The following is an 18,674-nucleotide window of genomic DNA, read 5'->3' as shown; positions in this document are numbered from 1 at the left end:
TTGTAAAATAGTAAACTGTTTCTGGCACTAACATATTGGGAAAGAATTAAAGATAAATAACAATCAAGTATTTCTAGTAAATTTGCTAGAAGATTAAGTAATGAATAAAAGAAAAAGTACTTTTAGTAAAATTATTATGTTCTTTACAATTATTTTTGTATCTTTTTTTTTTGTATTTTCTTACAATCTCGATTACCTTCTGCTGTACTGTTTGGCTTCGATGATCTTCGTGATTTAGATTCCCGCCTTTCATTGACAGAATTAAGCCTTGTATTCGTGAGCTCTAATCCATCTAACACGATTAATTCTGTGTATGCTTCGCCTTTCAAATCGATTATTAGATTTTCGTACGGGTTATCAGCGATAAATAGTCGCACTTGACTCTCGTATTTGCCGATCTCTCGCGGAGTAAATTTTACTTCGAGCATCCTTGTTTCCTCGGGCATTAAACGAACTACGATGTATTGATCGTTTGACACTGTAATTTAATGATTTACTGATAGCCGTGTTACGTAAAATTATTTATATTATTTTAAAATAAGTTTCATTGAATTTTACACACACAAACACACACACTAAATATATTTAAATATACCTATATTTGTTGTCAATTTTACTTTATATATAGAATTGATTTTAAAAAAACAATTTTTAAGATGTAAAAACGATAAATTAACGATTAATTTTGTAACACTGACCGCTCGACAAGTTTCTTGTATCCTCGCAAATATTGAAAGTGAAAAGGCAATTTGGATCCTCATAAATCTCGACGATTACTTTAGCTGGTATTACACCGATATTTTTAAAAGTGAATCTTTTTTTATGAAAATTGTCTACGAGAGTACGACCAAAGTTTAAAATAGTTCGTTCTCGTTTTCCACTTGGTGGTTCAATGATTGTCACTTCTGGCACGCAAGCTTGTCCTACTAATTTAATAGAAAACTTTTCATCCTGTAAATGCGGAGGAAGTTCGACTGCTATCTCAAAGACTGCATAACACGCCTATAGTAATAATTCAAAACAAAAGAGCTTAATTGAAAACGTACTATCTGATTTTTATTTAATTGTCATGAGTAATGCGAGTGCAAATAGTGAGACTTATCAATATACTAATTAATATATTAATTATATAAATTCGTGTATCGAACTTTAATTATAAACTTTATTTTTCGAGGTGTTTCGTATTACTTTTGTTTTGATTTGAAAATAATATTACCTCTATAAGCGTCGGATTAAACGAAATCGCGAATCTTTTATGACTCATTGGTGGAATGCGTTCTCTTTCGGGTGTTAGAATGAAAGTGTTGGATTTCATAGTTTTCGGTGTAAATGAATCTGCGAGTAGGGTCAGTTCCACGTCGGCGGGTATTACGTTCCGATTGTGAAGCACGAAATACGTCGTATGGATGTGAAACAGGTTGACGTAACGAAAATACAGGCATTTCTCTTGACGCGCGAATACAGTGTGTGCACCGATCTGATAAAATATCATCTCTCAGGTCTGTATTCAGCACCCGCTCGTAAAGACGTTAACGCGTTTTTTTGTTATTTTATCTTTATTGTTTATTAAAAAATAAGGCTAGAATGACAGAAAAACGCGCTAATTTTTATAAACGCATTTTGAATATTATAAATCTTAATTTTATTTGAAATGTAAACACGAGATAAACTTGTTGGAAAAATTAAATACTTCTTTCGGACAAGTAAAATCTTCAATGCGATCCACGATGTGATTTTCATGAAATACAGCATCGAGATCTTGAAGGTCGACGCTGGGTATGCTGGAATTAACGGATAGTTTTATTAATTTGTCTTTTTTAACTTCGGGAACGCTATCAGGCACGAGAATTATTATATCTTCTTCTTGAGAACCAACGAATTCCGGAAAACATTCAATTGCTATGGCATCAATCTCTTTGGGCTGAAGATATCCCTCAGTTTTCGTTACAGTAAAAGGACCAATTTTTAACACAGTTGTAAATTCTTGTGCGTTTCTAAAAAATAATAATTATTAAAAAAAACAACAATTTTTTTATCTGTTGCACAAAAATTATTCATTCGATTTAATTAAATAATGTCAAATTAAATTATTTAATTCGATAGATTAATTTTAATGTATGTATTGTGAAAGTATAAATAAAAAGTTTTTTAGAATTTACTTGTCATCGGATTTTTCAATTCGTGATTTATCTTTTCTCATTGACGTATCTGTCGATTTGTCATGATCCTTTTTGATTACGTTTTCTGTTTTAATTTCTGTCATATAGCTAACGGATGGATGTCTAATAGGCGCTGTTTTAATAAAATAATGAAGAGGGAATTGTCCAATATTTTCCACGTTAAGATATAACGTTTTCTTCGTGCATATTCCAAGCGAGGAAAAATTGATCTCATTGCCGGGATAAATGCGAACTCTGAAACATCGATTATGGCCATTATATTAAGATTTATTAAAAAGTATTTTTATAATTAATTTATAAAGTGGCTTTTAATAAAGTTATAAAAGCAAAACTTTTTTAAAATATTTGGTATAATTGAAAAAAATTTTAATTATTTAATTAGTCTTAAATAATATTTTACCTAGTATAATATGATATTAAGGAAACTGTGAGAGGAAATTCTGCAATTACAGTATCTTGTTTATTTACATCGAAAAGTCGGCATCGGAGTATCGGGCATTCTTTTAGTATAATTTCATTCTTTGGCACAAAAGTTAACTGCAGTTATTAAATAAAATTGTGTTAACTTAATCAAAACTCCCACCTATTTTTATTGAAATTTAACTGCACAAAAGCATATTAAATCTGTTTGCAATTATCTATTGTACAATTTATTTCAATATTGAAAAAAACGAGTAATTGAAGAAATCAAGTAATATTTTACTTGTACAACAGCCTCTTTTCTTGGTTGAACAAAACCAAAAGCAGGATTAATTTCTAGGTTCTCGTGCAATTTTACTAACAAAGTTGGCGCAATTTTGGCTAGTTTACTTTGCTCCTCCAGAAGTATACTAATTATAATTGCAAACTTAATTATTGTCTTATACTAATAATGTATCATAAATACATGTTGTTAAAGAAATTATAAAAGAACATTTCGAAATGTGTGAAACTTTAATATGAAGCATTTATTGCATACAGTTGTCACTTACGTATATTTAACTTCGTAATTTCCCCGATTGCTTATTGTGAAGTCTGCGCTCGTGGGCGAGCCAACCTTCACGCATTTTAAGTCAATTGGATTTGCATAATTAATATCAACAGCAACGTCGTACGTTTCGCCAGATAAAGTGACGGTTTCCGTAAAAATAGGTTCCAAGTCGTCTTCATGAAAGAAAGCTTTAAAAATCAAACTTTTCTCGATCGTCCCAAGCTAAGTCAAAAATCCAATTCTTAAAAATTCTTACATTTAAACTGCCGAATTTAAAAATATATCCAAATAGATTTTTAAAAAATACTGTTTCCATAAAAAAAATTAAAAAGTTACAGCCGAATAAATTAAATTTAAATATTAACATGTTTTTAATAATAACTATTATATGTTTACTACAAATTAATCTTTGTGGTCATTTACTTTATTGGCGTAATAACAAAATTCGATCTTTTGATCATTATGGGTCTTTACAATTCCTTTAGTTGGTGTAACTGAGATTTGAGAATCTAACAATTCAGGATCTAATTGCCAAAATATCTCTATTGGAGATCTATTCCGGATAAAACAATTAAGAAAGTTTCTTCTATGTAAGAGCACATGGCCAAAAGATAAATGTTTGTTTTCCAATTCTATGTCCAATTTCGAGCCATTACATCGAAGCTAAAAACATTTTGGATTTAATAATCTGTATTTTATATTTAAAATATAATTTAGTATTTTAATTTATTTTCCTTATTTAATCACCTCGATTATTTCAATGTGCGGATTATTTGCGATACATACATATAATTTATCGGTAAAGGAACCCAATTTTGTAACACCGGCTGATATTTTTAAAAATTCACACTGTCCAGCCTATAAATTAAATACCAGAAAATAATTTTTAATTCTGCATATTTGGTAAGAAATGTGTTTCAAGTAGAATAAAAAGATAACATACATGTATATAAAGTTTCTCTGGTTCTATAAGGAAAATGTCTGAATTATTTTCCTGGAGTGAGAAGATTACTTCTGCATCAATTTTAGATATATTACAAAACTTAAATTTCGCTTCACGTCGATGGGCACTGTTTGCAAATAACATATCTATAATAAATTTTATTAATAATGTAATATATAAAATCAAACCTTTTATCCTTTTGAAACACTAGTAATGATCCAAAATCGAAGATACCAACATCGGAAAAGTATGTGGGTTTGATTATATCGTTTATCTTTGTTTCTTTGATCTAGAATTATTATGTATATTATATATTATATATATTTATTATTTTTGTAAAATTTACAAATTACAAATAATGTTTCAAATTACTATGAAATATAAAATAATAATTATAACTTTTTTCTATATATGCGTTATAATATTGTATAATATTATGAAAATATTATTAGAAATGTTCTTACTTTTGAAAAAATAATGTTAGGGTTCATATCTAGTCTCGGCACATCTGTGACGCCATAAACGTTGATATCGTAAGTGATGTCATAGCCGTTGAGAATGGATAAGGCGTATGTTCGTCGATGAATTCCTTCTTCTTCGGGTTGATATCTTATTTTGAATTTTTGAATTTTGTTAGGTTGTAAAATCCATCGTGGTTTTAATATCTTCTCAAAGATTGTATTAATATTAGATACATTTGTATCTATGCTCTCTATAGATGCTCTTGCAGATGCATTTAATGATATCGTCAATGGTTCTTTATTTTTATTGAAAATACGCTCTTTGCGTTTTGTATTTCTTACAGAATTTTCTTGCTTACTAATCACACTAGTGCGTGAAGAATTAATTTCCATTATCAAATCGGAGTTGGATAGTGTGGATAATGAGACGATTTGAAAAGACCCTAATTAATAAAGCAAAACTGGAATTAATAAATACGATTTTGTGATTAATACATTATATGTCGTTATAACCTGTATAATACTTGCCATTGCTTCCAGTATCCCGTTTTTTAATATTTCGTGGTTTAAGAATATAATATTTTTTTGTTTCAAGATCCAATTTTGGGACGGTTTTAACTATTATTATTTTATTATTAGTTTTAAATATGATTATTTCATGTTTTTTAAGGGAATTTATTTAGAGAGATAAATACATTACTTACAAAGAACTTTTTTAATTAAGCTATTTATGCTTATTTGATTTACTATTACGTCATACATCATTCGATTCCATGGATCTGTAGCATTCACGTACCAAATATGAAAGCCATTTGTATAAGTCTGTTAAAAATAATTCTGTAGATGTAGGATACGTCGTAATTTCTTATTATATTATAAATACGATTATATCATTTTGTAAGTATAAATAGATAACAATTATTAATAATAATGTATAAAAATAAATAATTACGTCTTAGTAACACGTTCTGCAAAAATTTATAAAAATTTTTTAATTCATTACGTCTTTAAATTAATATTATGTACCTCTTTATTAACATCTGAATTTTTGTCTTTTGTATCTATTAATCTATCAGTCTTCAAACTTTTGTCCTTAAACAATGCATTCTAAAAATTATATTAATAATATAGTTCATGTTAACAAACGTTTTTAAATATTAAAAAGAAACAATCAAAATTATGTAAGATGTTCGTGGATTTGCCTTCTTAAGCGGATCCCAATTTTGGATAATGTTTTCTATGACAGAAAGACGGTTATAATAATCATTCATGGCATTATTAATATTTTGCAATTCGTTCGATACTTCCTTCAGAACCTCCTGCTTTTCTAAAACTGTAGATAAGATTACAAATAAGATACAATTTTTTTAAAAATGTTTTACACTTTATTTTAAATACGTGTAATATTACTTGATTTAGAATCTCTACTTTCAAACTCTTTATAGTCTCGAATTTCTTCTTTGTTGGTGAGCGTTTTAAAAGTTTGGGATTTGTCTTCTCGATTGTTTTTTTGATTCTTTGTCTTTATTTTTTTATTTTTAGTGGTTTGAGCGGTAGATACTTGTTGAGAAAGTTTCTGTAGAATCAATAAAAAAGTTAAACGTTACAAAATAAATAAATTTATATTAAATTTAAATTAATTAAATTTATATTAATATGCTAAAATTGTGAAATTATACATAATTAATGAATTGATAAGAAAAAGGAAAAAAAGTAGTTATATACATTTATCGAATTAAAGTCAATACTTTTTTGTTTCTTAATTCCGTTATTTGTTTTAAAAATTGCATTCGTCTTTGCAATGCTTCTTGTTTTTTTATTGGTAAAGTTAATTCCAAATAAAACTTCTTATCATCGTCTGGTAGTAGCTCATATTCCGATAATGACATTTCATCGATTTCCTGAATTTTCTTAACAACTTCTTCCTCTTGTCTTTTTGCTTTATTCAAATAATTCACTTAAAAGTTTAATCCTTTTGGAACATTTTATTTATTATGACTTACCTTCTAATTTTCGCAATTCCTCCATTTTTCGAGTATAAGTATTCATCGAATTTAGAAAAGTTACAAACAATGAATATTCTACGTGTCCAATAATGTTGAGTAATGTGAGCAGCGTGATAATGTCGTTTTTTAAAAAAACATTGTTTAAAGTTTGTAGTACAAAACCATCCTTGAAATCCGATGACAACCTGCTCATTAAGAAACGAGATTTAATAAGAAGATGATACTTAGAACCTGCAGAAAATGATGAAGAAGATAAATTAGAGAACAGATATTATGATTCAAAGAGGTATTTTCTTTCTTAACATATACACGCATGTAATTAATCAAATAAACTTAATTAATTTTTAAAATTTTTTAAATTAAATTTAAATATTTATATAAATACGTATTAAAAATCATTAAAACATTTTTTATAATGATAATTTTAATTAATTAATTTTATTTAAATTTGATATGTGCTAAATACTACCTTTCTTCAAGAACTTTGATTAATAAGTCAATCTCAATTCCGAGAAAAGTGTCATTCTGATCTTTCTTACTGACTTTCGGTTCAATTGTCGTATAATGTGAAAAAATTTCTTGCAGTAGCAAAATTGTTTGAATTTTATATTCGTAAACACTTATAGGATCTAAAAATGTTAGATCTTGTTTTCTTGGAATCTTTGCAAATTCCATCTCGAATGAAATCATTAATTGAGTCGGAGTATCACTCTCTGAGTGTCCATCGACTTCTGTGGTTTTTAAATCAAACTTAGTAGGTGCGTTTGGTAACCGCGGTGACTTTGGTGATTTTGTTTGTTTAGATGATTCCTTTGCGATCGTTTCACGATTATGTTCCGCGATTTCGACATCGGTTTTCTTTGCTGTCAGGTCAGTTTTCAAATTATCTCTGAAACAAAAAGTTAATGGTAAAATTGTTCTTTTTTATTTTTAATTCTACTTTGAAGTTTCTGTTTTAAATGAGACTTGAATAAAAACATCCTAAAGCATTTATTAACAAATTTAAATTAATGTTGTAGTAACTTGAGTCTTTCGAACGCCAACAAATATTCCTGATAAGCGTCGTCAATGATCTGTCGCAACTTGATGGAAGCATAATTGTCGCCAAGCGCGATGCCTTTGATAATTACATTGTCTATGCACAGTAGTGGCACTTGCAATGCCTTAGCGCTCCTGCAGGCGGTTTCTTGATATTCTAAAATAACGCAAATCAATCAGTAAATATTTTCTTTGAGTGTTATCGAATGCGAAATTACCAGTAAACGGCGCGCCGTGAAAGATAATGCAAACTTTCATGGGTGATTGCGAGGGATCAAGTTCCGAAATCGATTTCGTTTCCTGACTATCAAACAATTCCTTCACAGGATCTTTTATTCTCGCGTGAAAACTGGGATCTTTACGCAGAGTCTCTATATAGCCTTAGAAATAAAAGCAGACATAAAAACTCACGCCTTTATCAAAACGAATAAGGGTAATGCAATAAAAATTGCACTGCAAGAATTTTTATTGTCAAGATAAATTGCTCACAGAGGAGCAAATTGTGAAGTTCTTCGGGATCGTTTGTTGGTAATATTGGAGGTTCACGAGGGAAGTCGTGTTCGCTAAGAACTGACATGGACGGGCAATCTCTTTTTGCAGTATCCGTGGAAGTGGATGAATAACCGGTTGACTTCTTCCGTTTCCGTCTGTCGACGTTAAACTCTTTTTTTATTTTCGATCTTCGCCGAGTCGGGAATTGTTGGACAAATAATCTCGATGTACTAGACGACTTCTTTCTTGCTCGTATTCTATTCTTGCGTTCCACACTTAAAAGTTCGTTGTCGTCTATTCAAACATTAATTATGTATTACTTTATGCAGAGTGTTTTATTTTAATTAACAATAATTACATCAAAGTATAGGAATCTTTATGTATTGTAAATATTTTGTACTAATGATTCAGAGATATTAAAGACAAGATATTAAAATGGAAAAGAAAAGGAAGTAGCTTACTATGCCATTTTTCAAAGAGATTCAATTTTTTTAACCTTATCTTTTATTATGTTACGGAAACACTAATTATTACAAAATATAAAACAGTATTACAAAAATTGCTGTACTATCTGAAGATACTTTCTAGTTTACATTTAGGTTTTCAAAGTTTTATTTTTAGCTTTTTTTAAGAATTATTATCCAAAACAAAGTGATATGCCAATACTGGCCATTCTTTAATACAAAGTCTTATTCACAAATTATTCGACACAATTGCTATTACTTTTTGTATTATTTTTCTATGTATTTAATTTTTAATGTAATGTTTAACATTTAAAAATTATGATTTGTGAAAGGAAACTTAATTTCAAGTATCTTTAATGTACCATCGAGCGCAGTAGCACTTTTTTCCTCGATTACTTCCGCCGACAAAGCGTTCGCCATCTCGCTCATGAGGTTATTATAGAATTCCATTAAAGATGACGGCATTCTCTCTCCGAGTTTTCGAGGCGGTAATAGGATTTCTTTAACTCCGTAGTAACGAGTCAGTGCCTCGGCAATTCGCTCCTCTTCTAGAAAAAGACTGTAACGCATTGGTTTATTCAATAAAGTGCATTCCACGTCATTTCATTTATCACTTTTGTTTTCACACTTACAAAATAAGAAAATAACCGTAATTTTGTTAAGCATTATTTTTATAAAGAACGTAAAATTTCTTTTATTATTATCTTTAGCTCTTAATCTGTCGAATCTATTTTCACGCAATATTGATTACCTGTCGAGATGATGCCAGAAAAATTCCACGGGATAATCGGATGTATTTTCGATTGTGAACTCTTTTTCTAATACTTCAGTAAAAAGTATTGTGGGCGAGAAGTTAATTTCGAGATCGCTTATTTGCAGTTTATATTCGATTCCTCGACCAAGCAGTGTTACTATTTGCGTTTCTAGACCCGTTTTAGTAAAGATTTCTAAATTTGCCTTTACGCGGCACTAAATAAATAATAATGATTAATTTTATAATTAAATATGTGCACATAGTTATACACGCATGCTATGTGTATATTACTATATGCATATATTAATAAAATAAATTATCATGGTATTACCGTTTTACGAGGTTTGAAATAGACATTGATGATGTCCGAATGACCGGGCAAAAGAAGATTAGATTTGTAATGAAGATGAAATGAACAATTTCTTTGTTTTTTACGAGAAGATGATATTCTTGCTTCAAAATAACAATCAATAAAGCCTCTAAAAATTAGAAAAAATATATATACGTGTTTTTTTTATAAAAAGCTTTAAATGTATTTAAATGAGAATATGTTACTCGTTTTTTACTAAAACTTTCATCATTAAACATTCTCCCACAATGACATTTTGAAAATCTAATAATTCCGTGTTAACAATCACGAATGGATAAGTAATAACACCTTTTATAATTATGGGAATAGTAGAACCACGGGATACCTAAAATTATTATAAACGTTTATATAATATTTTATATATTATCAATATAAAATATTAATAAATTAAACTATATATATGTATATATATATATTAATTTATTAATATTTAAATGCTTTATTATATTTGTTTATTTAACATATATCATATTTATATAATATCTTTATAATTAAAAACTGATAAAGTGTGTCGTTACAACTTAAACATGTATCTCAATCGAATTCAATTAAATTTTATTTCAATGACAAAATTAAATTAAATTTACTTCTAAATAAATCGTATGCTGTTCTTTCGTGCTTCTTTCGGTATATATAGTTTTTGTTGGCTGCCAGATAATAGACAAGCACGTAATTTTCCCGACTGTTAACGTTGCCTTCTCAAATTGCACGAGAATGCCGGAATTCTCAAGTCGCTTCTTTTCTAATTTTTTTATTGTAACGTCCGCATTCCAAGGCCCATAATTGACAATCGTTGTTGAATAACACGTTTTAAGATCGATCGCAATGTAACCCATATCTGAAAATAATGCAGTTATTAAGTATTTCATGAGTATTATAAATTTTGTTCTGTAACTATTATATTTATAAATCATACTAGCTTTTTCACCTGCACTTCGCGCGGACTCAAAAGCTCTTACTTCACACACACACACACACACACACACACGCGCGCGCGCGTACAGGGTCTGTATGTCTGTATGTCCGCGAACCAAAAATACTCGCATAAAAATTCAGGGTATTTCAAAAATGTTGGTAGTAACTTTTGGATAAAAAATCCTTTTTGGAATAACCTGTATGTCGAAAAACTGCTTAATACATTGTCAAAATGTTTTTTATTTTCTTTTTCTGAACATCTATTACGCTGTACCACTCTAGTTAAATCCTTTGAATCTTCTTCTATAAATCTAAAATTTGTTTATTATAATAAAATATTTAAACCATTTCAAAATAATATGCAATAAATGAACTATTAACTTATATTTAAATTGATTTATTCATTTATTCACGTATTTATAACTCATTTCATTTTTCAAGCCAATGTCACAGAATTCGTTTGAATAGACTCTCTCTGAAGATTTAAATTTTTAAATCTGATTACCATTAAGTCGCGCGTGTGAATGCATGCTATAACACAGAAATGTCAGCCAAATCATTTCTATGCCCATTTAATTGCACCTGGTCTCCAAATTTTACAATTCTTGATCAAAAATACACTTCCGTGTAAGTAGTTAGCGGAGATACAGACTTACATACATGCGTACTTATCGTATAATACACAGTCATTAGCGGTACCGTTTACGTCAGGTGTTGTACTCAAAAGTGATCTTGTCCAATACATGTTTTTATAAAACTTTTTATAATAAAAATCATGTTATAAAACCCCCTCTATAATGAAAACTCGAATTAATGGATCCATATACAGGTTGTTTCGTTTAAGGACGTACATGTCTTAAAGTTACGCCAATCATTTATGAAACACCCTGTATATAAAAAATCCAAACCCATGGCAGCCTCGATAAATTAGAAATAAAATGAGACCATTTGTAAAAGGGGCCACAAATGACGGTGTAGTTTGCGATCATACAGACAAAGGCATATCCGTTACTAATTAATATATTAATAAACTAGTTTAAAAAAATTTTTGGAAAAACCCTGTATATGTAAAAAACAAACCCCTAATTTTAATTTGAAACAAAATGAGACCAGTTGCACGAGGATCAGACATCAAATGCCGAAAATAATTGCGGACATACAGACATACAGACAACCGAATTTATAAATTGTAATTTAATTAATTAAAAATTAATTAATTAGAATTTATTTTGAAATAATTAACGTTTTTGCGTGAACATATACCTATGATGTATCCAGGAGTATAAAGATAAGGAATAACAGTGTTCTTGTGTAGGGTAGGATATTTTAATTGAATTATTAAATTATTCTCTTTGATAAATTGATTTGCCAAAAGCCTATCAATTGACATTTCAATGTCGACAATACTGGGAAATATCTCTTCGTATGAAATTAAATCCCATCCATTATCTTAAAAATAATTAATAATAATTTTTTAATATATTTTTCTTAACTAAATTTTTAATTTATTCGTTTTTTCATCATATGTGTGATCTATGTTCTTACTTAATAAAATTCTCTCGTCCCATTCGGGTATTTGATTCCTTGATTTGTCATTGTTTGTATTACAATGCGTTTTTATTTCTTGTTTCTTCTGTAATGCAGAAAGACATGCAAAGCATTAAAATAACTTTTCATTATTTTTGTATGAAATTTCATACCATTATGATATAATCCAAACTTAGTAGTTGGATCGCTTGGTATCCCAATTCGGCAGAGTATTGCTTAGAGATATCGCGCGAGATATACGGATAAACTTGTGGGTAACTGGTAATACCTTTTGCAGTAATTATCAATGGGTCTGCATGAGTTACCTGTATAATAATAATAGCAATGAGATAACGTGATATTATAATTTTGTAACAATAACGTAATACATAATTTTATCTAAATTGGAATTACTGTTTGTCTATTGATCTTAGGACTCAATTTTTCAAACGTTTATGTTTGATTATTGTGAAAATATTAATTATTACAATATATATGTATATATGAAACAGTATTACAAAAACTACTACACTATCTAATGAGAAACATTTTATATTATTCTTTTTTCATTATTCTTTTTTCAAAATTTGGTTTTCAGTTTTATTCAAGAACCATATTATTTAAAAATAAAATAATGTCAAGATTTTGGCGATCTTCATGTTATATGTCGTAACATACTTGTAACTCAAATTCTATTTCGAAAGCTCCGAGTAGCATGGGTTGAAATTCGACCGTAATTTCCAATGTTGACAAAGGATCTATAAATCCATTATTTGGATCAATTGTTAATACGCCGATAGTAGAGACGTCAACGTTTCTTTTGGATATTAAATTTTTTTGGTTTATCTTATAATCCAGGTATATCATGCTGTGATTTTCCAAAGTAAAGTTTGATCGACACAGTTCACCAAATAACTGTAATGTTTGTATTGAAGAATTAAAAATTACTAAACTAAATTAAATTTTTAATTTTAATTTTAATTTATATAATAATCTAATATTTTAAATAGAGACAATCGATTAAATTAATAAATTAGTTAAACAGATAATAATAAATTAATAAAATAATAAAAACAAAATACAAATTTTGTCTAAAATAATATATGCCTTAATTATTAAAAAATAACTTGCCTGTTGACCAAAATCGATGACCTGCTTATCAACTGAATACTGAACGACGTCTGCGCTGGCAAACACATTAACTACTTCAGTAGGTCCCTGAAGAATTTCACAAAGCGCGGCAACTTTGACCTGCATAGGCTCAGAAGCATGGAAGATGAAGCGCACATATTGTGAGGAATGCGGGACGAGAATGCCTTCGTGCGGTATGATGTCGAGTATCTGGATAAATCATTAATTTCTCGAATGTTTTTACCATATTAATTTATTCAGGAATATCAGTCTAAATAGCTGAGAGTCTACGATGTGCATGCATTAAAAATTAATTTGATTTAAGTAAATTTTTATTGGGAAAGACGAACATCATCGAGTAAGTCTTTTGTAGGAAGCTCGAGATTTGGATCTATTAGAGCAAGAATCTCTGGATCATCTAGGCATCGTGGATAGGATGTTTCTGTTGACATAAAAATGTTTCTTAATTTCTCGAGCGTTTCATCCAGTGTTTCTGATTGAACTTCTATTAATCGATTCTCCGAATCTGAATCTTGTAGCTCTAATGTATATGAAAAGTACGTACATGAAAAATCTTGAAACTAAAACTAAATGAGCTAAATCGCGTTAAAATAACATAAATCAACTTTAATAATTAAAAGGTAATAATTTACAATAATATATATTGAAAGAGCATGTAATTTATTTTGAATATAGAAATATTTTTATAGTAAATAAAAAACACTTGATAATACGTACTATATGATGTTGAAGTTGATGAATTAAAAAATTCACTTTTAGTTTCTTGAATCTCTAACATATTTTTTATCTCATTGGAGTATGGATTAAATTTGTTATTTTCTGTGTTAATTTGCAGTTGTGAATAATTTGCAAAATTCTGTTCAAAGAAAATGTTTAGCTATTCATTATTGAAAATTATTTGAAATAACTTATAACCAGTTATTTGTCTCAAAACATTTTATACAACAATTGAAATTTAATTGTAATATGAACATAATTAAAAACTCGAGAAGGTCAAATAAACGATTATAGCAGAATCTTAGTGCTCCATAATATATCTTATGTGATTTTATATATATTTTTTAGTTCTTTCTAAATTACTTTATAATTTTTACAATTTTTGTTTTTTATATATATAAAAAACAAAAATTATATTTTTATAAATAATTTTATAAGTTTTATAATTTTGGTTTTCTTGTAACCCAGTTTTTAAGTCATTTAATTCTCAAGTTGAATCAGAATAGTAATATTATATTAATATCACAATATTAATATATTATAAATCCTGATTAAGATAATTTTTTTACAACAAATTCTTTACAGTATTTTGAGGAGTAAGAGCAAATCTTACATTAATATTGTGAATTTAATATTATTCTATTCTAGTTTTATTCAACTTAAATGACTTGTTCTTTTTCGTTGCACTGTTGCACTGGTGCAACAAGTTAGAATAAGACAAATATATATTTTTTTACTCTAACTTATCGCACTAGTGCAGCGAAAAAGAACAGGCCAAAAAAACCGCGTTTCAAGATTAAAAATAACGGCGCGCAGTTTAAAGAACTAGAAAATGTTTATAATGTTACATTAAAAATATTGTTGCGCCCGTTAGATCGGTCAGCTGTCCTGGCTGATCGATATATTGATTTTTGAGAAGAGCGTTGTCAGCTGTCGTGAGCATGACAACGCTCTTCTCAAAAATCAATATATCAATCGACCAGGACAGCTGACCGATCTAACGGACACAACAATATTATTAAGATTATGTGAGCATTGATCATCTCTAGGTTTTAATAAAACTTTTTATATATTCATATTTTGCTGCATTTCAGTTCTAACATTATGTGTTCCACGTTGAATCTCAATACTCTCTCCGGCCCACAGAAATTTGTATATCACAGGAATTGGTCCATTATTAGTTATCCTCAATGTTTCTTTAGCGGTAGAACCCGATATGCAGTTAATAAACATATCTTTAGAAAGTAATGTAATATTCGGGAAATTCACTGCACCTTTGCATTGAATTTTGTCCTGAAATTAGAGAGATAAAATTTTTGTAAAGTGCGAATTGATTTTGCAATGTATATTTTTTCAGTACCTTATTAGGATGCTCGTCATATTCAAACCAGAGTACACTGTTATAGTTTTGTGAATAAGGATTATCAGGATTTATATTTGGCAAAAATTTTATTGGAATAGTTGTTGTAGTTCCGTCCATTAGAACCATATTTTTTTTATGTAACTTCTTCTTATTGCTCATTAAATAAAAAGGAGCATCAATATATAATAAAACATTTAAATTTAATTGCGATTGATTTGTCACTATTAGTTCATCTAAAAATCAAATTAAAAACAATTATCATTTTATTTAGTATAATTATACATAAATGCATATATTTTGGTAATATAAAAATTGTAATTGTTTATCACAACAATAAATATCCTTTATAATATAAACATTCTCTATTAACAATAATTTTTTACGTTTATCACAAGCTAAATATCTTGAGCATTATGAAGTTTAGAATTTTTGGGGAAAGAGAGTTTATTAATTCTGTTGTTAAATAAAAAAAAAGATTTTTCTGTGCTTTTTTCTGATTTTTTTAAGTGGCGTTTTATGAGAAATATTTTAAATACTATAAAAATGTGTTATTAAACTTAAAGTTAAATTAAAAAAAGAAAAATAATAGATAAAACAAAAATTATCCAATAAAATTAAAAAATAAAATTTTGGTTGAGAAGGGATTAAATCTCTATTTTCCTTTCTAGATCAATACATCCAAACTCTGAAATATTGTTTTGCGTAACTTTTTCAGATAATTTATCACTGCAATAGTTTTAAACATGTTAGTATATAATTTTTTACCTGTCTGTTGTAATTTTTCTCCCTCGGGATGTATATCAATGCGAAACGTTAATTCTCTCTTGTTAAACACAATCCGTGGCTCTGTAAATGTAGCTTTAAATGTGGAGGTTCCGATCAATTTTCGCTTTCCTTGTCCTAAAATCTGCTCGAATACATACCAATCTTCGACCAAGGTTTCATTTCTTAAAAAAAACTTACATAGAGATAACATTTAAAAATTTGATTATAAAATTACATAAAAATTGCGCATAAAAATTTTTTATAGGATTTTGGTTATAAAAATATTTATAATTTGAAAAATAGTTATAATTTTAAAAAATTAGTAAAGTTGCATAATTCTAATTAAAATTAATATTACAGAATTATTTTAATTAAAAAATATTTATTAAAAGTAAAAATATAAAAATCTAATTTAAACTTACACGTTCCAACATATTTTGCATTGAACTACATGATAACTATTAGCTGGAATTTCTACAGTGCACGGTTCAATTTTAAATTTCCTGTTATAATATAAAGTTTGTAGTATATGTTTTTTTTTCTTTATGGCGCCAAAGATTTAGAATTACAAATTTAAATAAAGATTAATGTAATTACTTTGGCCAAGTTTGGCTTTTTTGATAGCGCACTTCTGGATTGTTTGACCATATTATTTGACAATTACGTGTGCCAAAATTTTTTATTGTTATTGGTATGCTCAGATTTTGATGACTGTTAAAGTTAAATAAAAAGTATAATATACCACAAATAAACATTTAAAAAATAGTTTTTGTTGGTGCTTTGTTATTAAAACAAGTTAAAGTTTTATCAATATTCTGGTTTACCTAAAGAGAAAACCCATGTCAAATATTGGGAATATCTGCGGCTCGAAAACGACGCTGCAACCGATTCCAGTTGCAATTATATTAACGGAAAACGATCGACTGTTGATGGCATGCACGATTATATTATCAGTGTATTTACCAGTGTCGCGCAAAAATAATTTGATTGTAATCTCCGCAGATTTATTCGGTTCAACTTCACCAAAAGTTGGATTAACAAGCCATGATGATTTCTTCGTAGGCTAAGTAATAGAAGATAATTATTGTAATATTTTTTCTTGTTTTTCATGAAATCTGTAAATTATTATTTACAGCAATTTAATACAAAAATATTTACTGATGTTAATTTAAATTGCGCTGGTATAGGTGAGTCGTTGATTATATGAAAATTCATAATTTTTTCTTGAAGCACTAATATTTCTCCGAAATTGAGACAGGTTGGTTGCGCGGATATTACCGGTCCCTGGCCATTACAAATAATCTGACAAGACGTAACTGAAGCCGGTTCACCCATTGTCAGCATACTGAAATTGGGAAAGTAATAATTTTGTCGAACTAAAACTTTTTTTTGTCGAATCGTATAATTAAATTGTTCTGACTTTGCAGAAGATTAGTGAATTAGTCGTTATACTTTAATGCTGTCGTCTGCCTGCCTATATTTTTTGTAATAATCGTAACATCGATCGTCTTTGATTGTCGTGCTTTTAGAAAACCCTGATAGCAAGATAGCGAATATATAATCGGTATATTTTTGGATATCTAAAAAACAATTGTGTTACTTTAATAATATACTTCTGAATTATATTTCCAAAACGTTAAGGCATAAATTTAACTTTTAAAATTAGTTTAACAATTACCGCTTGTGGTACTATATAAAAATATCCATCTAAATCCGAACCGTTTTCAACATTGATGAAACGAGTGTACGGAAAGTTGATGAAGGAAAATCGAATATTGATCTCTGCGGGTTTGATCGACAGAGAAGGAATAGCGCCACAAAACGAGAGCGGTAGTATTACTGGATTCGAATCTGAATCCCACATGTCGACTCGCATATTTGCTCGTCCTGTTTGAACCACGTTCGCTGTATATGACACCTATATTTTGGTATAGACATATTATAAATGTTTATGTTATTTCAACTTTTCGTGTAATTTTTATTTAATTCTTTATTTTAACTCTATTATTTAATCTTTTAAAATAGTCTTTGAAGTTAATTTAAGGGACAATTTTTAAGTAGGTTAAACAATTGCGAAGATAGAGAAAAAAATTGATTTTATATTTATGTAAAATCTATATAAAAAATATAAATTAGTTTCTTACTTACAAACAGCTATAAATAGTATGCGCTAAGGTATCAGCTTACCTTTAATTTAAGCGAACTGTGCGCCTGTACCACTCCTTTCTGCGGAGTAATCGTAAATTCGCGAGGGTTAGTCGGGAAACTTGGTTTTACTTCAGATATAGCGAACTCTTCGTAAGTCAAAGGTGCCTGATCACCATCTTCCATTATACTTACACTGTACGTGACAGGCACCAAAGATAAATTACGAAGACTTATTTCCTGACTTCTGCTAAATCCTGCAAAGGCATACACGAAACTGCGGTTTTCCTAATTGAACTGTATTCATTATTGTAATCGATATACCTAAGGCAGTTGCGCCAAAATCAAGGCTACGTTTATCAAAATGTAGCGTTGGGCATATGACGCATCCCCTATAAATATAAAGTATTAT

At 28.7% G+C, this 18,674-nt stretch overlaps 2 protein-coding genes across 2 annotated transcripts in view; one reads left to right on the top strand and one right to left on the bottom strand.

Annotated features, from left to right (window-relative positions):
* LOC105839468 (ELKS/Rab6-interacting/CAST family member 1) overlaps positions 1–18,674 on the top strand; it is a 126,305-nt gene that overhangs the window by 324 nt on the left and 107,307 nt on the right. The gene's annotated exons all lie outside the window — the stretch shown is intronic.
* Positions 1–18,674, bottom strand: part of LOC105840430 (hydrocephalus-inducing protein) — a 36,655-nt gene that overhangs the window by 14,210 nt on the left and 3,771 nt on the right. Inside the window, 39 exon segments of the mRNA XM_036288428.1 lie at positions 153–478; positions 678–1,002; positions 1,217–1,477; positions 1,652–2,006; positions 2,160–2,440; positions 2,884–3,010; positions 3,152–3,372; positions 3,574–3,813; positions 3,898–4,008; positions 4,558–4,997; positions 5,507–5,522; positions 5,581–5,661; positions 5,757–5,887; positions 5,965–6,130; positions 6,550–6,817; positions 7,027–7,479; positions 7,572–7,755; positions 7,817–7,978; positions 8,088–8,384; positions 8,869–9,158; positions 9,306–9,523; positions 9,875–10,003; positions 11,813–12,042; positions 12,139–12,226; positions 12,294–12,512; positions 12,799–13,035; positions 13,228–13,461; positions 13,602–13,792; positions 15,060–15,264; positions 15,266–15,585; positions 16,118–16,299; positions 16,540–16,620; positions 16,715–16,828; positions 16,942–17,180; positions 17,276–17,462; positions 17,570–17,697; positions 17,796–18,035; positions 18,302–18,550; positions 18,600–18,654. Of these exon segments, the coding sequence (XP_036144321.1) occupies positions 153–478; positions 678–1,002; positions 1,217–1,477; positions 1,652–2,006; positions 2,160–2,440; positions 2,884–3,010; positions 3,152–3,372; positions 3,574–3,813; positions 3,898–4,008; positions 4,558–4,997; positions 5,507–5,522; positions 5,581–5,661; positions 5,757–5,887; positions 5,965–6,130; positions 6,550–6,817; positions 7,027–7,479; positions 7,572–7,755; positions 7,817–7,978; positions 8,088–8,384; positions 8,869–9,158; positions 9,306–9,523; positions 9,875–10,003; positions 11,813–12,042; positions 12,139–12,226; positions 12,294–12,512; positions 12,799–13,035; positions 13,228–13,461; positions 13,602–13,792; positions 15,060–15,264; positions 15,266–15,585; positions 16,118–16,299; positions 16,540–16,620; positions 16,715–16,828; positions 16,942–17,180; positions 17,276–17,462; positions 17,570–17,697; positions 17,796–18,035; positions 18,302–18,550; positions 18,600–18,654 (8,281 nt within the window).

Source organism: Monomorium pharaonis, chromosome 6, assembly GCF_013373865.1.
Source record: "Monomorium pharaonis isolate MP-MQ-018 chromosome 6, ASM1337386v2, whole genome shotgun sequence".
NCBI lineage: Eukaryota > Metazoa > Arthropoda > Insecta > Hymenoptera > Formicidae > Monomorium > Monomorium pharaonis.
Note: the sequence above shows the minus strand (reverse complement) of the source record. Positions and strands in the feature narration are given on the sequence as shown.